The sequence below is a fragment of the Megalops cyprinoides genome, chromosome 1, assembly GCF_013368585.1.
Source record: "Megalops cyprinoides isolate fMegCyp1 chromosome 1, fMegCyp1.pri, whole genome shotgun sequence".
NCBI lineage: Eukaryota > Metazoa > Chordata > Actinopteri > Elopiformes > Megalopidae > Megalops > Megalops cyprinoides.
This window is the reverse complement of record NC_050583.1, coordinates 39,614,609-39,635,027: the sequence shown is the minus strand read 5'-3', so window position 1 is coordinate 39,635,027 and position 20,419 is coordinate 39,614,609. Positions and strand designations below refer to the sequence as shown.

The following is a 20,419-nucleotide window of genomic DNA, read 5'->3' as shown; positions in this document are numbered from 1 at the left end:
TAATAGGAGCAACATTCCAAAATTGTGTATTTGTATTTATGTGGTTCAAAGGGGAACTATTTATGTGTTTGTGTGGAAAAGGTCACCTTGTGTGCCGTGTTTTGGTGGCGTGCTGCAAACTTGTGTTGTCTTTTTCATGGTGCTGTTCAGTGGTCTCTGCTCTGTCTTTGCTGTCACTCACCAGTATGATTTAGGAGGTGTGGATATCTGAGGAGTGTTTGTGTATATTTAGACGGCTGGATCAAGACTGCTATTTATTTCAATGCCAATGGCTTCTACACCTCTGGTATTATGAGCTGTGTGTGAATTGCGTTACCGTCAGAGGGTGGAGAGAAAGGTATTTTAGAAACCTTTTCCTGCTGGATCGTAAATTTTGATTTTATTGCTGAGGTCCATTGGTAGGGTGAGCCTCTGCTTTCACCAAGAAATCAGACAGTGACTAATGACCTGCCTTAAGGGGTCTCATCACAAATGCAGGGGGGCTATGGGCAGGGCTGGCATATGTTGGCAAAACTGCCTGACTGCCAAACCAATCACCCAGTCCACTCCACATCATTAGCCATATTCAATCAGTACTGCTGGTGTAAGTGTGAGAGGCACTCCATGGGTTAAGGCAAGACCCAGGTCAAAGATTACAGAATGTGACAGTCAAATCTGAATTGTTTCTGGATTGCAATGTTATCTATTTTTTGTTATGTTACCAATGTTACCTATTTCATCATAGCCTCGGGGTCCAAACATGCTCACCCTGGAAGGCTGCACATTTTTTGTCATGTTGAACACAAATAATCTCGGAACCAGGCTCCTGAGTGGTTACATCAGCAAGGCGCTCGTTTTGCAGTCATCATGTTTTCTGGAATGTGGCGGACTAAATCAGATTTGTTTCACCAGGAATATGGGTGAGCAGGTCAGCCCCTGTCTCACCACTCTCAGGCACCTTGTGATCCATCAGGTGCCTGTGTCAGGTGCCAGGAATCAGTGGAGTAGTCTTCTAATTGTTGTTCACTTCACTATGATGCACTGTGCTACTTCTGGAGAGTGACAAAAGCTGTGTGCTGTCTGCAAGTGCACTTGCTTCAGCATTTCTGTGCAAGAGCAGAGGTTGTCTCGGTGAGATGTGCCTAATATGCAATTGTCAATTCCAAAATAGGTTTGCATAAAGGAGGAAAGGAGAAAAAGTGTAAAACATTCACAGAAGCAGGAGTGCTGATACTAGATAAATAGCAACATGTCACTTATTCCACACCAACATACTAAACTGCAAACTCATCCTTTTCAGGGCTGCCATCTGCAGAGATTCTTTACTGGGAGGCCCTCTGGTCACTACGTAGGAAGAAAAGAAAATTAAAATTGTCACATTGATTAAAATAGTTTGTGATGTGTCAAGGTAAAAAAAAAACTGACAAATGGATGTTATTACAAGGTCCATCACAGTTTGATTCAGCATTATCATCTCTGTGATTGAGATATACAGTCTATGACTGGGATCCAGAGAGGTCCATAGTTTTGTGAAAGGATGGATGCAGGGGTTGCTGGGTAATGGAGGTTAGGGTGGGGTAGGTAGGGATCACAGAGTACAGACATAAAGAGAGTCTTTATATAGTGCCAACACCTGACTCTCCACAGCTTTTCAAAAACATGTGATGGATCTTGAGGGTTAGCTCAAAGATTCTGGTTATGAAATGGACATTTGTAAGCCTGGCTGTTTTACACACTTTTGAAGTTTTTATATGTTTTCTCAAACATCTCTGGGACTTGCAGTAAAAACACTGAGTTGGGCATATTTCAGACATTTTTGAGGGCTGATGCATTTACCCCTTTTCAACCATTTAGCTCTACCTTATATTTGTTTGTTTAAAAACTATGAAAGAAGCTTTATAGAGAACCAATTACTTTTAAAGCATTTTCTTTTTACACCATATTTGACAGCAGTATCACAAAGTACCAAGATTTAGCAGTTTCCCATTATTTTATTATAATAGTAACAAATTCCATAATAATGGTATCAGATGACAATATAATTAATGTTGGCTCTCTGATTGTAAATCAGAACGATACAGTGTGTCTGCAGATAACATCTGTATTCGTTTCTTGCACATTTCAATGGACTTAATTTATTTCTCACGTCCACAAGAATTCGATCAATAGTAATCTAGCGCTCTGGTATCCACTGTACTTAAGGAAGGTCATTCCTCTGTTCTCTTTGTGTGGCAGTGTTATCTTTTAATATCAAATATAAAGGAAGCAGAGTCAGAAAGTAACACCTGCTCCCTGCCACCCAGTCACTGCAGTAATCTTGGGTATAAAGAAACTAACCTGAGGTAATGGGTGTTCAGGGCTTCAAAGAGCTCTGCAAGCCGTACCAGCATTTGTGACGCTGGTTCTGGCTAGGCCTGGGATCGCCTGGGAATTCTGCTTTGTTAAGTGGGTATCAGGCCACAGAGAAGTTACCTGGAAACAGGTCTCCTCTAGAAACTAGCTGTGGAGTGGTTTTTGGAGCTTATATTGAGAAAGCTCTTTTATCCTTAGTCTTTGCTCCTTTGGTTTTCATAGGATATCTTGTAGAGAAACTGGACTCTTGACTCTGTAAGACCTACATTTGTGATCTTCAGAGTTCCGTGTGGTACGGTCAAACGTCATCCACAAACATGTGTTCAGTATGGACTGGAACACCTCTGCTAATGAATATTTTAACAGTGCTGTATAATTTTAGGGAAAAGTGACAGTGGTTTCACCAGGAGGTAAAACAAAGGTTTTCGTGCCATCTTAGCTAAACTCTTTTGTCCTCATGCACCTTAAAAGACCATTTGTAGTAAAAAGGCTTGCAGTCAGCCTGCATAGCTGTCTTTGTCCAGTCAGCCCCTGCAGATGCCCTGGAGCAGAGCTGTCACACAGAGAATAGATAATACTGCAGTGAGAGAGGGGGAGTTCTGCACCAGGGAGGCACTGAGGGTTCACATCATGTAAAAGGGAAATATTGCAGACTCAGCTCATGAGACAAAAGGAGCAAGAAGCAGACAGGGTGAGGGAGGGACGGTGGGACTGGTGGAGGGGTGGTAGGGAGAGAGAGCGTCGAGTTTGAGGGTCAGCGCTGTGAGGAGCAGACAGGTTCCTCAGGTGGTTGGTGGAGGGTGGTTGATGCAGCAGTGTTGCATGACACTATTAGCATTGGCTGTGATATTTGCTGTGATCAGGGTCCCATATGTACAAGAACAAAACACCATTCTGCCAATGAGAGTAGTGCCTACCCCAGAAGCATACTCACACTGCACAGTGTCCTGAGAGTAGGGTCCAGATGGCGCCATTGTGTGTGGACATTCTTTTCGGTGATATGTTTATAGTTACTGCGGAAGTGATGAAGGCTGAAGTCCGTGAAGCACAGATGTGAGGTGATTGTGGATGGACCGTCAGTGCATAGTGCTGCTCACACCACTGAGTTTTAGCACCAGTGTTTCTCTCTGAGCAACAACTCTAGAATCAGTGTTCTCTTACTCTGACAACAGAAAGAGGGAGACAACAACACAGCGAGATGCTCTGCAAGAGGTTGCAGTACCCGTGTCTCATGCAAATCCCAGGAAAAAAAAGAGTCCAGTTTTCGTCAAGAGGTGGAGACGTGATGGGTAGGATGATGGAATGGGAATGATGCTGGATTGTGGCAGTCACACCACTCCCTGGCAACAGCAGGCATTATTGAAGCTGTGAAATGTGAAGCCTGCAGTTATTTGTTGCTGAATACAAAGACGAAGAGGGTTGAGATACACATATACACAGTTATATGATCTGCACAGACTTAATGTGCTATAATTTTAAAGTGTATTTTATGCTGTATGTATGTGAGAGTGTGCTGTTTATGAAAGAATAACCCATAATTTGATTCTAATCTAAGAGCAGTAGATTTACTTTATGATGCTATAGAACTAATCATATAGTTTGTGCCACTGGCACACTGCTACCGTATTGAGAGCATAAGCGTGTGTTTTTCCTAGAATGATGGATTAAAGGGGCCAGCAGCAATCTGGCAGGACAGAGGGAAGGAGGCTGATGCAGAACACATTCATCGGCATGTTCTATACGATCATGTAAACTGGCCCACTGAAAGTGGTGCACTTCCTCCCCCCTGTGGCAGAAGGGAGAAGCTCATCTCCCAAATTTCCTGGTCTGAATGTTCCGCAAGCCCTCTGCTTGATGTAGCTCCCAGAGTATATATAAGAAGAGGATCAGCTGCCACATGTTTTTGCAAAGCTCTGTGAATCATGATTATTTTTACTTCAATATCATTTTGCTAGGTATCATATTTAACAGCAATTGTTTGAATATAATACTGAGAATTAGAGCAGCAGTGTCTTATTGTTCCCAGTAAGATGATTTGCCATACTCTTCAATGCCCAAATATGGCCAGGAGATTAGCCCCATTTACTGGTGGATTTCCAGAATAAAACCACTATTGAACTGACCTCTTCTTTAGGACAGTTTTGCAAGGTCATGTTTTCCCAGGCCTGGAAAACAAGTACTCCCTGAAGGTCTCTGATCATTAACTCTTGACCTTGTCCCCTTGTTCCACTTTTCACCCTTTCCCTAGGGATGAAGCGGCCCTTCAGCCCCACCCCTTTGCTGGAGAATGGACACTCCCTGGAGAGCGAATCTCACGGAAACAGCTCAGAGGGCCAATCGGGCATCTCAGAGCACAGGCCGAAGCGGGAGAAGAAACACAAGACATACACCCTGTGCGAGGTGTGCAACATCCAGCTGAACTCACCTGCCCAGGCGCAGATCCACTACAACGGAAAGTCCCATCAAAAGAGGCTCAAGCAAATCAGCAATGGCAAGTCCAGCGGCAGCACAGGTAAGAGAACCTTCCCACCCCCCTTTCTCTGCTGCTTCTGTACCCGAGGGCAGTACCCCTCACACACTGCATGTGTGTGGCTGTTCGGTCCGATCTATTTAGGAGTACTGCAAGGCCTCAAGTCTTTCTTGCCATCTGAACCTGGAATACAAAATTGACATCACTGTGCCCTTCTGGTGCGAACGATCAGCAATCCAGAGTTGAATGCAGTTCTCTAGGGAAAAGGGTAACAATTTCATTATGGATGTAGAAAAGAATATATTAGGATATAACAGGCAGGTAATGAAATGTTCAGGATGTGCTGCTGGTGTTCAAGCCTCACAGAGATGGTGTATTGCATGTCTGGAGAGCAGTGGGTTTCTCTCCACACTCACATAAACACCACACTGCTATGCTGGAGGCACGAGGCAGAGGTGCCATGCTGAGAGCAGACACAGGCGTGGGTGCTGGGGAAACAAACCAATGAACTCAGACACTCTTCTCTCGCCACAACATGTTCTCCAGAGAGGGGTTTCAATGGAACTAAAGTGTCAGAGCAAAGCAAAACCCTTTCATTCAGAGCCACAGAGGTACTGTCATTTGTTGATTTTGTTACTGATTATACTCTGGATAGAAAAATATTTAGGCTTGTCGGAGGCGGGGTGAGAGTAAGGCCTCCTGGAAGAATCTGATCATCACATCCTAACACCAGATGTTGTGAAAACTCTTCTCTGGAAAGTTGCAGGTCAATTTGCTTGGCGGCAGGGTGAATACAGCCTTAAGGCTCCAACACAGAATCACGCTTACATAAGGAGTACCTTCTCACAGCAGGGATGATTGTGGGTATATTGGATATTACTGATTAATTTACACTGTAATTATGATTAGTGGTTACATTTTATTATACAGTCAGATATGCCTTCAGGCCATTTCTAGGAACTTATATCGCTTAATGCTGTGAGTGAAATTAACATCCCACTTGTCACATACATTTAGTGCTTTATTGCATGTGTTTCTGGTCCAAAACTGTCACCACTCCAATATGTCTTGCAATTGCACACTTCATATCTCAGAGCTGTGTTAGGCAGGTTTCAGTGTGGATACTGTGCTTGTACATTGTTCTTATCACAGATGGCCAAATATACTGTACATACAAATCTTCTTTGCACTGGATTTGGAAATTGGTATGTTTTAAGTTCTTCTTTGAAGATATCAGCAGGTAGCCCCTAGAACCAGGACAAGGAAATCCTATTCACCTCAACAGTTTCATACTCTGTTTACAGTAGTCAGCATGCTGGTTCTCATATGGACATCAAGGCTCAGATCCAGTCAGGTGTGCTCATCTGTGCTGCGTTGAGGTCTACAGATATACTGTGGACTATATGGTCCATGGCCTTATTGATGCTGATTTTTGTTGGGGATTGTTAGAAACATCATGCTTATTATGGATTTGCATTTGGTCCATCACTCCTTCATCCTGAATTTGTAGCCTTGCTGTGGTTGGGTGATTTTGCCTTTCATCAGTGTATCTGAGGAAACCCACTTTCATAGCCATGTAGTTAGAGAGAGTGAAACTGTTTTGACCCCTTAGTATGCTGTCCTGTCTGACTTCTGACAGGAAAGACAGGACAAACCTGTAAACAGGGAACAGTCTGTGTTAGTGCTTGGGTCTAGGCAGCAATGCAAAACACAAGGAAGCACTAAGTATTAAGAGCCTAAAATCCTGCCTGTCAACCTTCTGTTTGCCTGGTATATCTCTATCATCTAGCCGAAATGCAGCCTGAAGTGTGTCTAATGGTTCAATGGTATGTGAAGCTGAGCCTTTGAGCTGCATGTCGTGAACCTCTGGACACCACATGAAGGTCTTAGCCCAGGCATTGTCTTGTACCAGCAGACCTAGGGCACACAAGGAGGTTGTACATTCCCAGGGGCACCGGTTTGTATGCTTGACTTTAAGATTAATACACCAGTAAAATAAATGTGTTGATATGAACAATGTCCCTACAGGCTCCATTGGTTATCAGTCTATTTTCTGCAGTGCTGCTGGCATCTCAGCCAGTAGGTGTGTGAGTGTGTGTGTGTGTGTGTGCGTGCGCAAAGAGAACAAGAAAGAAAGCTCCTTATCTGAACATGCAGTACAGCATGGAGGTTGGTGACCTGAAAATGAAAATAGGGTAGCCAGTTACAACAGGTTAACACTCAGGTAAAGAACTTCCATCCTTTATTCCTCCTGTACTAATTTCTGTCCTTTTTCATTTTTGTCCATCATCATTTCTCTCCCTTTGTCTTATCCCTTTTTACACTGCTTTTACTATACTAGAATTATAGTATAGTATAGTACTATACTATAGAATTCCTGGCTGCAGTTAAGCAGTAATCATGATGCTTTAGAGGAGCTAAACGAATAATCAATGGGCATGTGTGTACCACACTCCATTCTGTGACTGGAACTGAATTTAGGTTGCAGACAAACACATTCTTGCCACTCCACTGTCTTCAGTACTGCTGTAACTCAGTAACAACAGGGCTTGGGTCCCACGCACTCCTCTGATGGGCTAATGAAGTGTCAGGGGTGGTTACAGCATTGAGTGGTGCGCCTGGCAGTGGGGAATGGCTGTTTCCCCCCAGAGCAGCACCCTGCACAGCCATGGTAAGGACTACATGCATCCATAGACAACAACCTAACACATTGGGCTGGTGTTTTGTGTTTGTGCATGATGAAGAATAGACTGCATGCAACAGCTGAATTGGGTCAGACTGGGGCTTAAACTCAGCGGCACCTGGAAGGGAGTCCTGAAAGAAAGGTCAATTGTACTCAGTGTGAAGTTAAGACTCTGTATTGTATATGAAATATTTCAACAAGACACTTTGCTCCAAACTCTTCTAATGGAAAGATGTATAAGGAGGGATGGATGGATGGATGGATGGATAGATGGATAGTTAGACTGCTGTGGTATGCTTCAGCAACAGCAAAAAAAATCAGCTAAATGTGCTAGTTATTATTTATTACTGTGTAGCTGAAACTAAAGTGCAATTGTCTATAAGGTAAGTAACCAGGGTAAAATTGCTTACAGTAAAGTATTGTTGCCCCTACGGTGGTTCTGTTCCATTCACTGTGAAGTTTTTTTCCTGGATTATTCGCCAGTCTGCAGCTGTAGTCTTTTGAATTGGGTTGTGTTGGAGTGATTTTGTTCCAGAGGTTTACACCTTTGAAAGTAATTTGTCCTTTTGTTTTTATTTTTAATATAATCCCCTGTTACAAGTCATGGGATAACAAGACCGTTCTGACCTTGAGGCCTTCATCACCCTGATGCCAAATGGCACAGTTTACTAAGGCTGTAGAGCAGTGTTTTATCCCTGGATGTGGCTTCAGTGTGATAATATTTTGTTCCCCTGGAGATCCCACTTCTGTCTTCATGAGCATTGCTCTTTGCTTGGAACACTCCTACTGGGACACTCATTCCAGAATAAGAATAAAACCTTCTTCTCTGTTAGCATGGGGTTAGATGGTGGCTGCTCTGCATGAACTTCGTTCAACCTTATACTGCGGTCTAACCACTGCATCCATTTAAAATGGCATTAGTAGGAAGTGCTGCCCCTCCAGCCTTGTCCCAGGGCCGTTTATGCTCCTCTAAGGCAGAGCGGAAGTTATGCCCCAACAGCAGGATCAGGACACGCAGATTCAGACGGGAGCCACAGATTCACCCTGACATGAGTCACAGGCTGTTATCTCTCCTCACCTTCTGCTGACTCCCACAGGCGCACAGTGCCCTCACATCCTCCACACTGTCAGCAGTGTAGCCATACAGCCAAAAGTCATATATTGTGTGTTCAAGGGAGCAAGAGTCGCAGTGTGGAAGTGAGGGAGGGGGAGTGCTGGCACGTGTGTCTTGACGTGCAAATGTGAATGTTTGTGTTAGAAGGAGAAGAAACTGGTTTTTGTGCCCTGCTCATGGGGGAGAAAGAAGCAGCAGGACTCCATGTACCCTTTAGCAGGTGAAAGAGAGCAAGTCAGAGTGAGTTTGGATTTATGTCCATAAGTTTGTTTTGTCTGGAAATGATCAAATCACTCTTTCCATTTAAGTGTTAGTGGACATGATATGTTAGGTGTATGTCTAGGTTATGTTTTCATGTAAGGCACAAAGGTTCAATCAGACATGGGTTTTCTGTCTCTGTGAATCTGCTCTTGTATACATAAAGCCTCTCTGAGTGATAGGCAGCTCTCACTGGGGAACTGGGATCCCAAGTGAGATGTGTATGTGTGTACTTGCACGTGTGTGTATGTGTGAGCACACACACTCTGCATGCCCCTGTGCATTAGACACGCAGGCTGCTTCACAGAACTGACAGTTCTGCGCCTGCTTACTCAGGGCAAGAGGAATCTGCAGGCTCAGAATAAATAGTGGAAAAATGTCTCCTCTGTTTAATTCTCACTGACCTGATTTCACTGGAGAGCAGGGTCTGTGCCTCTCGCTCCATGTGTGCCCACGAAAGCATTGCAGGGATGCAGAGGGGCCAACAGAGCAGACACTATACAGCTGCAGAGAGAGCTATGCAAACCCCTCACCTCTCTCAGCACCTCACACTGTCCAACGAGAAATGCGCAGCGACATCAGTACTCCCTCAGGTAAATATAACATCTAGATCTGGGATGAAAACGGGAGATGTAAAACGTGTAAATATGAGCATACGCACCAAATGACAACAAACTGAAAAATAAGATGTTTCGTTTTTGCGGGTGGGTGGGTGAGGGGGATGCGTGCAGGAGCCAGAATTCCACTATCAAGGGTAGGCTGATCTTCTTTGCCACCCCTGCAGCCTCTCCTCCCTCAGTGCTGGGTTGTGGATTGTGGCAGCAACAGAATTGTAACCGTGATTTATTTTGCATAATCGTGTATTGTTCTGTGGTTATGTGCATCCCTCAGTCTAGGTCTTCATTTGAGTTTGATTGACTGGGAGCCTGTGTTGTCTTCCCTGCTGTGTCCCTGCTCTGGACTGAACTTTGGTCAGGTGTTGAATTTACATTTAAGTGCAGTCATTTAGCTGATGCTCTTATCCAGAGCAAATTAAAAAGTGCATACAAGAGAGTTAAGCTAAAACAGAGACAATACAAAACTGTAAGTGAGAGTCCCTGAACCAGAGAGCCTGCCTCCATGTGATTGAGGGGGCAACTGCACAGGTCTTCTTTGAGCTGTTCTGTCAATAATGAGCTGCTAAGCTCTAGCAGATGGGATCTCCAGATTCGTACAGGTTCAGGGGCTAAGTTAATTGTATTGCAAGGGCATGGAGAGAACCTTTTTTCTCCGGCGGTGTTGAGCATCACATCCAGGCGTGGGCCCACCTCAAGATCTGAGGCTGTGTACTTCACAAGTCAACACTCTCCAAACTCTGCCCACAGCCACCTTAGAACTCGAAAATAAACAGCACTCTGTATCAGGGATCAATGCCGCAATACTCTTTAATTAGGCTCAGTAACACTTGGATGGAAAGCAGCTGTGCGCTTCCAAAATATTTTTAAAAGCAATTAAATGGGAATATATCCCACCACGCAGACCAGAGCCAGGGCAATGAGATTGTCGCTGCTCACATACTTGAGATGCATGTAGTGAGACATCATGCCCGCCTTCAGCCCACTCTGTCACAGTGGTATGTTGTAGTCCAGGATGACCCCTATGTGGAAGTTAAATGATCTCACCATACTGCTTTCTCTCTCTCCCCCTGAAATGGCCTGTCTCTGAAGACAAACTCAGTTTTCATCGTGGAAAATTCCCTTATCTCTCCTGACTTTTATTTATTTATTTATTTATTTTTTATTTTTCAGCCCTGACTTTGTCATTAAAATCTGTCATGCCCTCTGCCTGTTCTAGCGTTGTATTTATCCTCCCTTTGCTTTTCAATAACGTGTGAAAAATTGGATTAAAAGCAGGGATTTTCCGCATGAATGCATCTGATGATCTGTGTTTTATTTTTGTTCCACTTCGCTGACTTTTTTTTTTTTTTCGTCTTCTCATTATTCTGTGCTTGGGCTTGATGCTTGTGCCATAAGTAAAGGATGTATGATGTTGTCTAATGTCTTATATCTTTTAAGTATTGATCTACAAAGTGAATGTTTAGTCTGCCTTCAGGTTTTCACAGTCAGTCCTCTACCTCACTCACCCTACTGTATTGATACATTAGTGGCAGCTTTGGGTATTGATGCATACAGCACTTGGATAAAGGGCGTATTTTAGCTGAGATCTCCAGTCACCAAAACACCTTAAAATGGAACATTTCTCCGCTGCCTTTGAGACAGGCAGACGGTCATGTTCAGAAATGGGATGTTGAGCTGGCATCAGTTTCATATGCTCTCTGCGGTGGCCCTCGGGCTACCTGTGTTTGTTCACTTCTGATGCAAGGAGAAGGTCGTCCTGTGTTCTAATTAAGCTCACGCGTCCTGCTGGAGCTGGGCAACATCCGGCGTGGCTTTGAGGGAGAGCACGATGGAGCAGCGGCGGTTGCTGGACTGCTCCTTGCCCCAGAGACAGCGATATGGAGGTTTGCGTCCTCCTGCTCCAGGGATGACCCCACAACCCCCCAACCCCCATGGAAGAGTCGCAGCAGCTAAGCAACTTCATGCCCCACACCTGAGCCCCCATCACAAGCTGCTGACTCCTTGTCCTAGTCACCTTGCCTCCCATGTGAGACTTAGAATTAGACATCAGATAGGTCAAACACAAGACCATGATATTTATTCTGCTACCGTGTTTATTGAAAATGAGATCATGCTACAGGAAGTGTTTTTCATACCAGACCTCTCAAGTGTTTTCACCTTGGTGAACTTTAATTTCTCAAAGCTCGAGAGAGCTGGCATCCTTGATATATGATTTGCAGAGCTAACACTATGCTTTAAATATATGTTCAGATATCCAGTGATAGTATACAGGTAAAAGTATTATCTCTGAGCAGCCTATGTAGTTCTATAAGGCTCCATTTTGGCATTGTGATGAGAAGGAGCTGTCCTTGAATAGAGTAAGAGCATACCAAACTTTAGATTTAGTCATTAGAATTCATGCATGCTGACGACTGTCCTCTTGTTTGTCCAGCCGTGACCAAGGTTCCGTCTGGCAACGAGGCAATTAAGGACTCATCCCGGCCCAGCAGTTGCCTGTGAATACAGAGAGCAGCTTTTGCCTAATACTTTGTGTATTTAGATGTGAGAACTCGGACCTACACTTACCTAGCTGGTTACAATTTTTATTTTCTTGCTGTAGATCCCCAGGATTTTGCTTTGTCCTTATCTGTCATCCATGCTGGATGACTGCATTTAGCTTTTGGTCACAGACAGTCATATGATTCTAATGTAAGTGACCACACTGCAGGCAATAGAAGCTTTTATGTCCACAGTTATGTCCATCAGTCAGCTTTTCATCAGTCATCATTAGATATCTGTGTATTTAAAGAAGCCAGAGGAAACGTAAATGAGGGACCTCCAGCAAATTGTCAGTTTCTCTGTCATTTTTAGGATGATGCTGTTTGAATTTTCTGTATTCCCTCTGTTATCCATATGAAAATGTTTTTTAGTGTTTATGTACAGTGTACAGTACCAGTTTATTATTTTCATAGCTACCCTTGTTTTCTGTAACCTCCATCTAGTCCATTGTGAGCAGCCATCTCTTCCATCCCCTCTTCTATGTAAAAGCAGATAAATATAATCCAAAATTTCTGAGATGCTGGTGATTTTCTCCCACATGCACACTATTTGTGCTCAGCATCCCATCGAATTGAGTCCTCTGAGGCAGAGGTTTTCAGCATTTTTGGGGCTAAGGCACATCAAAGGTCAAACCAGAACGTCAAGGCACACCAGCTTAAAGTTGGTTATCGATTATGAAGAATGTCACACACATTATGGTAGGCTATAATCTCATTAGCAAGATTTGACTCATATTGCACTACAGCAGACTGTCAAATAATTATTAAATCAGACAGGCAATCATATAATTTATTAAAAATGCATTGAAGTGCATCGGAGCAAGAACTTGTCCGACATAGTGTGGCATCATGAACAGCAACATACTAAAATAAAATGAAATAAAACACAACATTGCTCTATTAACCCTTTTGCACATACGGTCACACCAGTGTGATTTGCCGTTTAGCGCGTATGCTAAAACTGGTGCGATTAGAACACTAGATTGGAAAAATTCTGACTAATTTTAGCTTTGAAGAAACAGTGGTTTAACATTAAAAAAATATAGCAAATGCTAACTGAAAACTATGAGAAGTTTAATAACGCTAATGAAAACATAACGAACCATGTAACGTAACGCAAGCTACATAGCATAAAAATAAGTTACGTATGAAAGGGTTAACAGCACAATATAAAACATCGGTCTTTACACAGAGTATAAGTGCACACACACACACCTATATAAAAACACATCGGGTTCCTCAAAATTCCACGGCACACTTCACTTTGCCTCACGGCACACCAGTGAGAACCACTGCTCTAAGGGCCCAGGTTTCCTAAGTGACATATTGTACAGTGGGGCAGAAAGGGGGATGACATGGAAGGTGAGGTTGTCATTTTCTAGGAAAAGTGCAGCCATTTATTGCAGTTCGAGACCACTTAATGTGTTTCTTGAAAGCACAGTCTGTCCATCCTGGACTCCGTACTGTGTGTGTGTGTGTGAGACAGAGAGAGAGAGAGGGAGAGAGAGAGCAATAGAGAGAGAGAGAATGTGTGTGTGTATATATATATATTTATGCTCTTGTCAGTGAGTGAAACAGTGTAGCAATGTAGTGTGGGTAATGTGCTCAGCCAGTCCGGCTTCTTTCAGTCGAGTCCCAGTGATGCAGAACCTGAGTGGCTTGTCATAAAGAACCATTCCAAATGACATTGCAATACAAATATAATGGTGAAAACAATTTAACGGTTGGTGTGCTTATATAAGGTGAGAAAGGTAACATAAAAAGTAGAGCATTTTGGAAACCTATTATGAATTGTACTGTGTCCTTTCGTGACTCTAACTGCTCTGAAGTCATGCATTTCTGTGCTGTTTCAGGCACTGCAGTGGAGCAGTGTTATGTCACTGTCTTAACATGCACGTGTGCACAGTGGCATGTGTATGGAGCAACAGTACAGATAAATTAGCATACACCCAAAAAGTTATTGCTGTAGTTAAACTGGAGAGGTTTAAGTGAGCTGACTTAACAAATCCTCAAATATGCCACAGATGAACTCCGCATGGAACCACATTTCCCTGCAAGTAACCAGGGGGGGCAGCTGTTGAAATGTAGATTGGTTGAAATGTAGATCACCAAGTTACATGCACATAAAATCTAAATTTGGGAATGTGATTTAGCATGTAGTAGAATAAGTGAATAAAAATCAGAACATTAAATGACAGTTCTTCATTTTTGTTGAAATTGCACTAAAAGACCCTAAAAAAAACTTTGAAAAACCCTCTGAGGAATATTTGGGGCAGTTTAATTCACTTGCTCAGTTTAATTAAATTCACATCAGTTACTTGGAGTATCTCTTGGTAGTAGACGGCAGACCCACATGTAGACAGTTGTAGGCAACAAGAGCAAAAGGTTCTCAGTGATTCTGAGCCCTCACAGCTGCTTGTCTCCTCCCATTTTTAGTGGTGAAGAACAGGAAGAAAAGGCAAAATCCACACAGACAGCTCTGGAGAGGCAGCAAGTCTTTTTTTTAGATACCCGGAGGCTCCTCAGCAGTGACTTTCATTATTATTCCTTTATTAATTTATTTAAGATTTAAGATGTCAGGGAAAAAAAAGAGTTGCGATATGCAAATGTGATTCATTTCCTGACAGACGTTTTTTTGGTCTGCTGCCTCTCTAGCTCCCCACTAATGATAAAGTCCAGAGGAATGGCGGGGGTGCTTGTCCGCTAGTAGAATGTAGGCCAGACTCCTGCCCAAAGTCCTCTGAGACCCAGCTCAGCCAGAGCAAAATTGGCAGCCTTTATCATCACCTGTGTCACACAACCTTGGGGCGTCATGCAGAATCTGGTTCAGACCACATGGGTAGAGTGGCCAACCTGAGACGTACTACAGTATATGAGTTGGTAATGTTGGTTGGAAGGTTCAGAAGGGATTTGTGCTACAACTAGGTGTAGCAAGCATAGGAGCTTCACAGAAAAGGAGAGGGGGCCCACTCTTCCTTTCATGCATTTCAGCTGGAACTATGAAAATGTCTCTGCTACATTTATTTTGCAGTGAATGCTACAATACTGTGTCCCCCTGTTACTCTACCAAACTTGGCAAAGGCATCGTGATTGGATTATATTCCATAGGCTGGTGTTGTGATGAAAAAAATAATATCCACAACATTCCCACATTAGTGAAATGAGTAAGAATCTCTTAATCTTTCATTTTCTGCTCAGATCGCCAAAATGCAGTAGAGGTTAAGGGATTTGCTTTAAATGGTGGATACATGGTACATGTTTCATATGGCCTGTACTACTGCCAGGGCTTATTATGGGCCAAATCTGCAGCATATAAATTAGGTTTAATATGCTCCACATCTGTCAGCATGCCACTTGGCAGCTTAATTTAAAAAAAAATGCAAGTCCACTGCACAAATGTCACAAACACAGGGATTCAGCATACTGGCCACACCAAACTCTGCCTAAAGAGAACCTGCTGTGAACCTTCCAGAAGTAGGGTCTAGATTGCTGTTCTGTGTTTGTTTTGTTTTGTTTTACTGTGCTTTCTGTGAGACAAATTAATGAGTGCAAGGCTCTTTGTTAGCTAAACATACAGTGTTGTAAAGGAGGCCAAAGCGGGTGCTGGAAAGAGACTGCCTGCGCAGAGCAGGGCCTAGCCGGGCCCCTCAAGGACAGGCACAGAGTCCGCATGCTGGCACTACCACCGACACAGAGCCAGAGGACCATGGACACACGCAGGCACATACACGCAAACACACACATGCATATTCAGAGGCGTGTTGGTGCGCATGCACAGCCAAACCAGCGCACTTCAAACACAATGTTCACAATGAAGCACAATCCAACGCACTCAGGCTGCAGCCCTGTCCGCGCACAGACAAACACATATCTCTGCAGGGCTGCTTGCTGACTGACAACAACAGAGTTTGAAGGGGAGGGCAAGCCACATTTATTAAAATGAGTGTTCGTTTAATTTAAGCACAAGGGTTGAAATTGTGCTCAATAATCCTATCTCACACAGCACCTCTCCCTGGGGAGGCTGGCCCCTTTTATTCCTCTTAATGAAGTGCGCCTTAAAATGAAAGTGATTTTAATAGGATGTAATCCAGCTGGGAGACATTTCAAAGAGAGAAAATGTTCCATCTTCCCCTCTGTTTCCCTACACACTGAAGTCTCTGCACCACATGCACAGTGTACACATTGCTTATTAACTGTATTCCTACAGCGTCTGTTCATTTGTGTCTGCATGTTCAGAGTTTACAGCCTAAAGAAAACCGCTGTGACGTGTTTTTTAATTTATTTGGGATTCATGATAGCACATGTATCCAGCACTGTAGGCATGTAGAACCAGTGTGGTGCACAGATTCAGGATTCAGAACACAATCGCAGCATGGACGTATGCCCTGTATTATAGGCCAGCTCATGACTTCCTCAGGGCTACAATGCAACTTCTCGCACATGTATTGTTCTGTACAACAGCATCTGTTCAGGCTGATAACGGGATTAGGGCGGCCCCAAAAGGTCCATTGAATTAGATTTGGGTCTGTGCATTAGGCAGTATAATTATAACCAAACCCGCTCCTGCTGTGTCCCAGCACCGTGGAGCCCGGGAGGGGTGAGAGCACGCCTGCAGAGAGGATTATGAACCAGTGCCGAATTTCAGGGAGGATCTGCACTGCTCTGCATCTCCACCAGCGAGCAAACGACTGTGGCAGGACCAAGCTGCATTCTCCTCTCCTCCGCCTCAGTCAGCGCATGCTACCTCTTCACATCTGTCTTTGTTTCATTTCAAAATAAAAATTCATTTTGCCGCTGCCCCCATCTAGGTAAGACTGAGGATGTGTTGTAGAAGTTTCAGTAGCAGTCATGCATTTGGGATTAGTGTTCCTCAGAATATTCACAGGAGCGGCCCTCCGTTCTTGGAATTGGCCATCTCATCACATTCCATGTGATTCATATCGCCGTGCATATGAATCACTGGATCACATCAGACATGTTTTCTTTCTGTGTGCTCAGGGATCTCTTGCAGGGTTGTCTTACAAACTTGTAATGTATTTTATTGTATTGGTTGAACTGCAAGGTTGACTCATAGAAGGACAACAAAATATTGTATGAATTTCACATGAAGGTTATTACAGGGTTGCACAATATGGCTTTTTTTAAATGTTAAATAAATTCTGTTAAATAGTTGCAAATTTTGACCTGGTTGGCTTTCTGTCTTTTGTGAGAAGTATCTAGAAAAAATCATTTATTTTTGTCTTTCTTTATACTGAAATGCAGTGTCTTGCCATCTGTGTTCTATCTGTAGGAATGAGAGCATCTGATCCTCTGTATCAGAAAGCAGTCACCAGTGGGCAGGCGGAAGTAATGTAATCACCAGGGAGTCCATACTGCCCAGAGGCCAGCGCAGGTGCGGGGATATCTTCTGTTCCCAATGGAAACCTACTTGTTTTCGGAACATTATGACAAGCGATGGACAAGCAAAAAAAAAAACCAAAGGAGCATAGAGAATGTTTCTGTTTGCACTTATGTATGTTTACACTTGTGAAATCACATTTCCCCCCTATGAAATGGGATGTTTGCGGGAAATGTGTTCCCCAGTGGCATGTTGGGTTATTGAGAATGAATGGTACATGACCAGTTGATGCTGAGTTGAGGATCCAATCAATGATTACCAGGCTAGAGCATGTATTCCAGGCTGTGGGCCTTCTGGGGTGAGGGTTAACACTGAGGATGTGTGTGTGTGTGTGTGTGTATAAGGCAGAGTGATGATAGGGGGACAGAAAGATGCTATCACAGATATCATTATTGTTGCTGTATTTTTCTGTATAATGCATTCTGTTGAATATGAATTAACTGCTGACTGTGGAAAAGCCCCTCCCACCACACACACACACACACACACACCTACATGTTAATGTGCTGCCCTCCCCCTTCTTTCTCCTCCTCTTCATCTTGCCTCTTTTCCTCTTTGGAGACAGGGGCTTCATGTGGTAGCGCTGCCAGCTGGCACCGGGGGCACAGCTGGGCTCACAGTCTTCCTCACAGGCCACATTAGTGCGAGATGGCTGAGTGGCCCTGGCACAGTCATGCCAACTGACAGCAAGAAGCCGGCCCTCTGAACAGGGACAGGAGAAATGGCGTGTGGGGGTGCAGACCACAGTGGTATCAGGGAGAGAGCTGTGCACTGGAGGGCTGTGTGGGTAAATGATGGAATAGCAGGGAGATAGAAGGGCTATGCTAAAAGGGGTTGCGTTATAGAAGCAGATTCCTTTTAGTAATTATACTTGATCTTTCTGTCGTGTGCAAATTATTTAAGTGTATTCATGTCACATTTCCATTATATAATTACTATTTAGTGCACAACAGTTTGAGCTGCCTGTTGGCAGCATCCACTCAGTATTCTAACCTATTTCTAGTGAACTCATATATTTATAATATATATTTATAATATTTCAGACTGGTACACACTGGGAGCTGGGAGTATTCCTGCCATGTCTGTTACCATGACTACGTTTTGTTTATAAGTTCACTGTCATCTTTATGTTTATCTGCATCGAGTTTAAAAATGGTGTGGCAATGGCCTACTTCAAACTAAATTAATGAATGTTGGATGAGTCTGGGGTGGCGTCTGGCAAAGGTTTTGGGAAGGAGGGAAGTACAGTGGCCATGTTCATATGCACATTAATAATGTGATTATGATAATACTCCAAATTAGGCAGAAACCATGTAAACACTTTACTCTGAGTATTTTATTAAGAGTAACCTCTTCATCATAAGAATTATAATCACAATACCACTACTGCGACATGTAAATACCTTGATAGCACTTCCTTCCATTAAAACAGCACTTGTCTGAGAGAAGAAAAGACACAACATTTTTTGTAAAGACATTTCTGGTGATGCTCATGCTAGCTAGCCATTAAAGACAAACATATAATAGTCATGTTGCATGTTGTTCTTATGGTTACAGTTACTTTAACTGAATGAAAGTAACAGGAACAGTAGCAAGCTAGTTTGCAAGGTTACTCTGGGGTAAAAACCTCTGGTCCCTTCTATTTCTAAGGTTTATTCACATTGTCCATTATTTACATGTAAACTGGAGTATTTGGGAAATGTCTCTTTTTGCAGATACATGTAAATGGCTTAATCAAACAATTGTCTTAAATGCAGTAACCTCAATAATCACATTATTGTGTGCATTTAAAAGTCAGTGAGACCAGGGAGCGAGGTTACAGTATGTGTGAAGAACGGTTAGAGGAGGAGGTTGGGATCGCTGAGTTCATGCATGGAGAATGGGAAGTGCGTGTAATTCTGGGAACATTGTGAGCAGGACTCCAGATGAAAAAAGCCCCTTACTCCTGATTCACACACTCTCTTGCCCCCTTCCCTGCTGCTTTCATTTAATGTGTTTCACCCTCAGTGTGCTTTGCAATGAATGCCAGTGCTCTGTCCATGATGCTAATATCCTGGACATGGTCAATGTTTTACTGCCACAGAACTCCCTCTGACTGGACGCTGGCTGCAGCTTCTCTGGCAGTTAGCAGCTTAATTTGTACTTGAGCATCTGTGGTCGCAAACTCGTGTTCCCATTTCCTACAGTGGAATCTCACAGGAAAGCACGAAACGTTCCCAAACCACTCCTTTTCGCTAAGAATCCAAGAAGATCCGTTGCTTGAAGAAACACTGGCAGGGATGACATCCCTGTGAAATTCCTTCATTCTCTGTACCCACTGCTTAGTTTGTATCTTTTCCATAATGGAATTTAGTATGTGCACACAGTGATATAAAGCCATTGCTGTGTTGTGGCAAAGAGTTGTTTTGTTATTTTCTCCTTACTACATATTCTGAGTTTTGCTTCCTAGAGAGGCATGTTGAACATAATTGAGCATTGCATGTTCCCTCAGTTAATAGGTCATTAAAATCCACAAATATGTCTGTCATCACCTCCCAATTGTCTATGATTGGAATCCTCTGTCTTCTGTCCCAGCCTGGTCAAACATATAAACCTCTCTAAAAATACAGAGAGCTTAGAAAAGCAGCTTTCTGCTTCACTTCAAGCAGGACTGTCATGATGAGCCACCTAAGGAATATGAATTTTAAATTTTCTCCATATTATAGCAAACTGGGTAAATATATCCTTCTAGTGAGAAATTAAACCACCCATGCTTCCATCTAGCCCTTGCATAGTTGTAGCTACACTTTCACTACCACTCATCATTTATAATATGAAGATTAATCTGACTCTTACCCCATACAAATGCTGTTATTTCTGCCAGAGAAAAGCCATCCAGAGTCTAATTCTCTCCAGTGAAACAGTACTGCACTCTGCAGAAAATCACAAAAAGAACTGGGCTGTCATTTTGCAGCACAAACCCTTTCAAAGGAACAGCTTGACTCAGTAGGTTGGATGCTTGGACACACTCA

At 43.3% G+C, this 20,419-nt stretch overlaps 1 protein-coding gene across 2 annotated transcripts in view; it reads left to right on the top strand.

Annotated features, from left to right (window-relative positions):
* znf385c (zinc finger protein 385C) overlaps positions 1 to 20,419 on the top strand; it is a 141,266-nt gene that overhangs the window by 46,940 nt on the left and 73,907 nt on the right. For both annotated transcript variants that reach the window (XM_036550881.1, XM_036550873.1), the window contains exon 2: positions 4,580 to 4,843. In XM_036550881.1, coding sequence (XP_036406774.1) covers positions 4,580 to 4,843 — 264 coding nt within the window. The remainder of the gene's footprint in view (positions 1 to 4,579; positions 4,844 to 20,419) is intronic.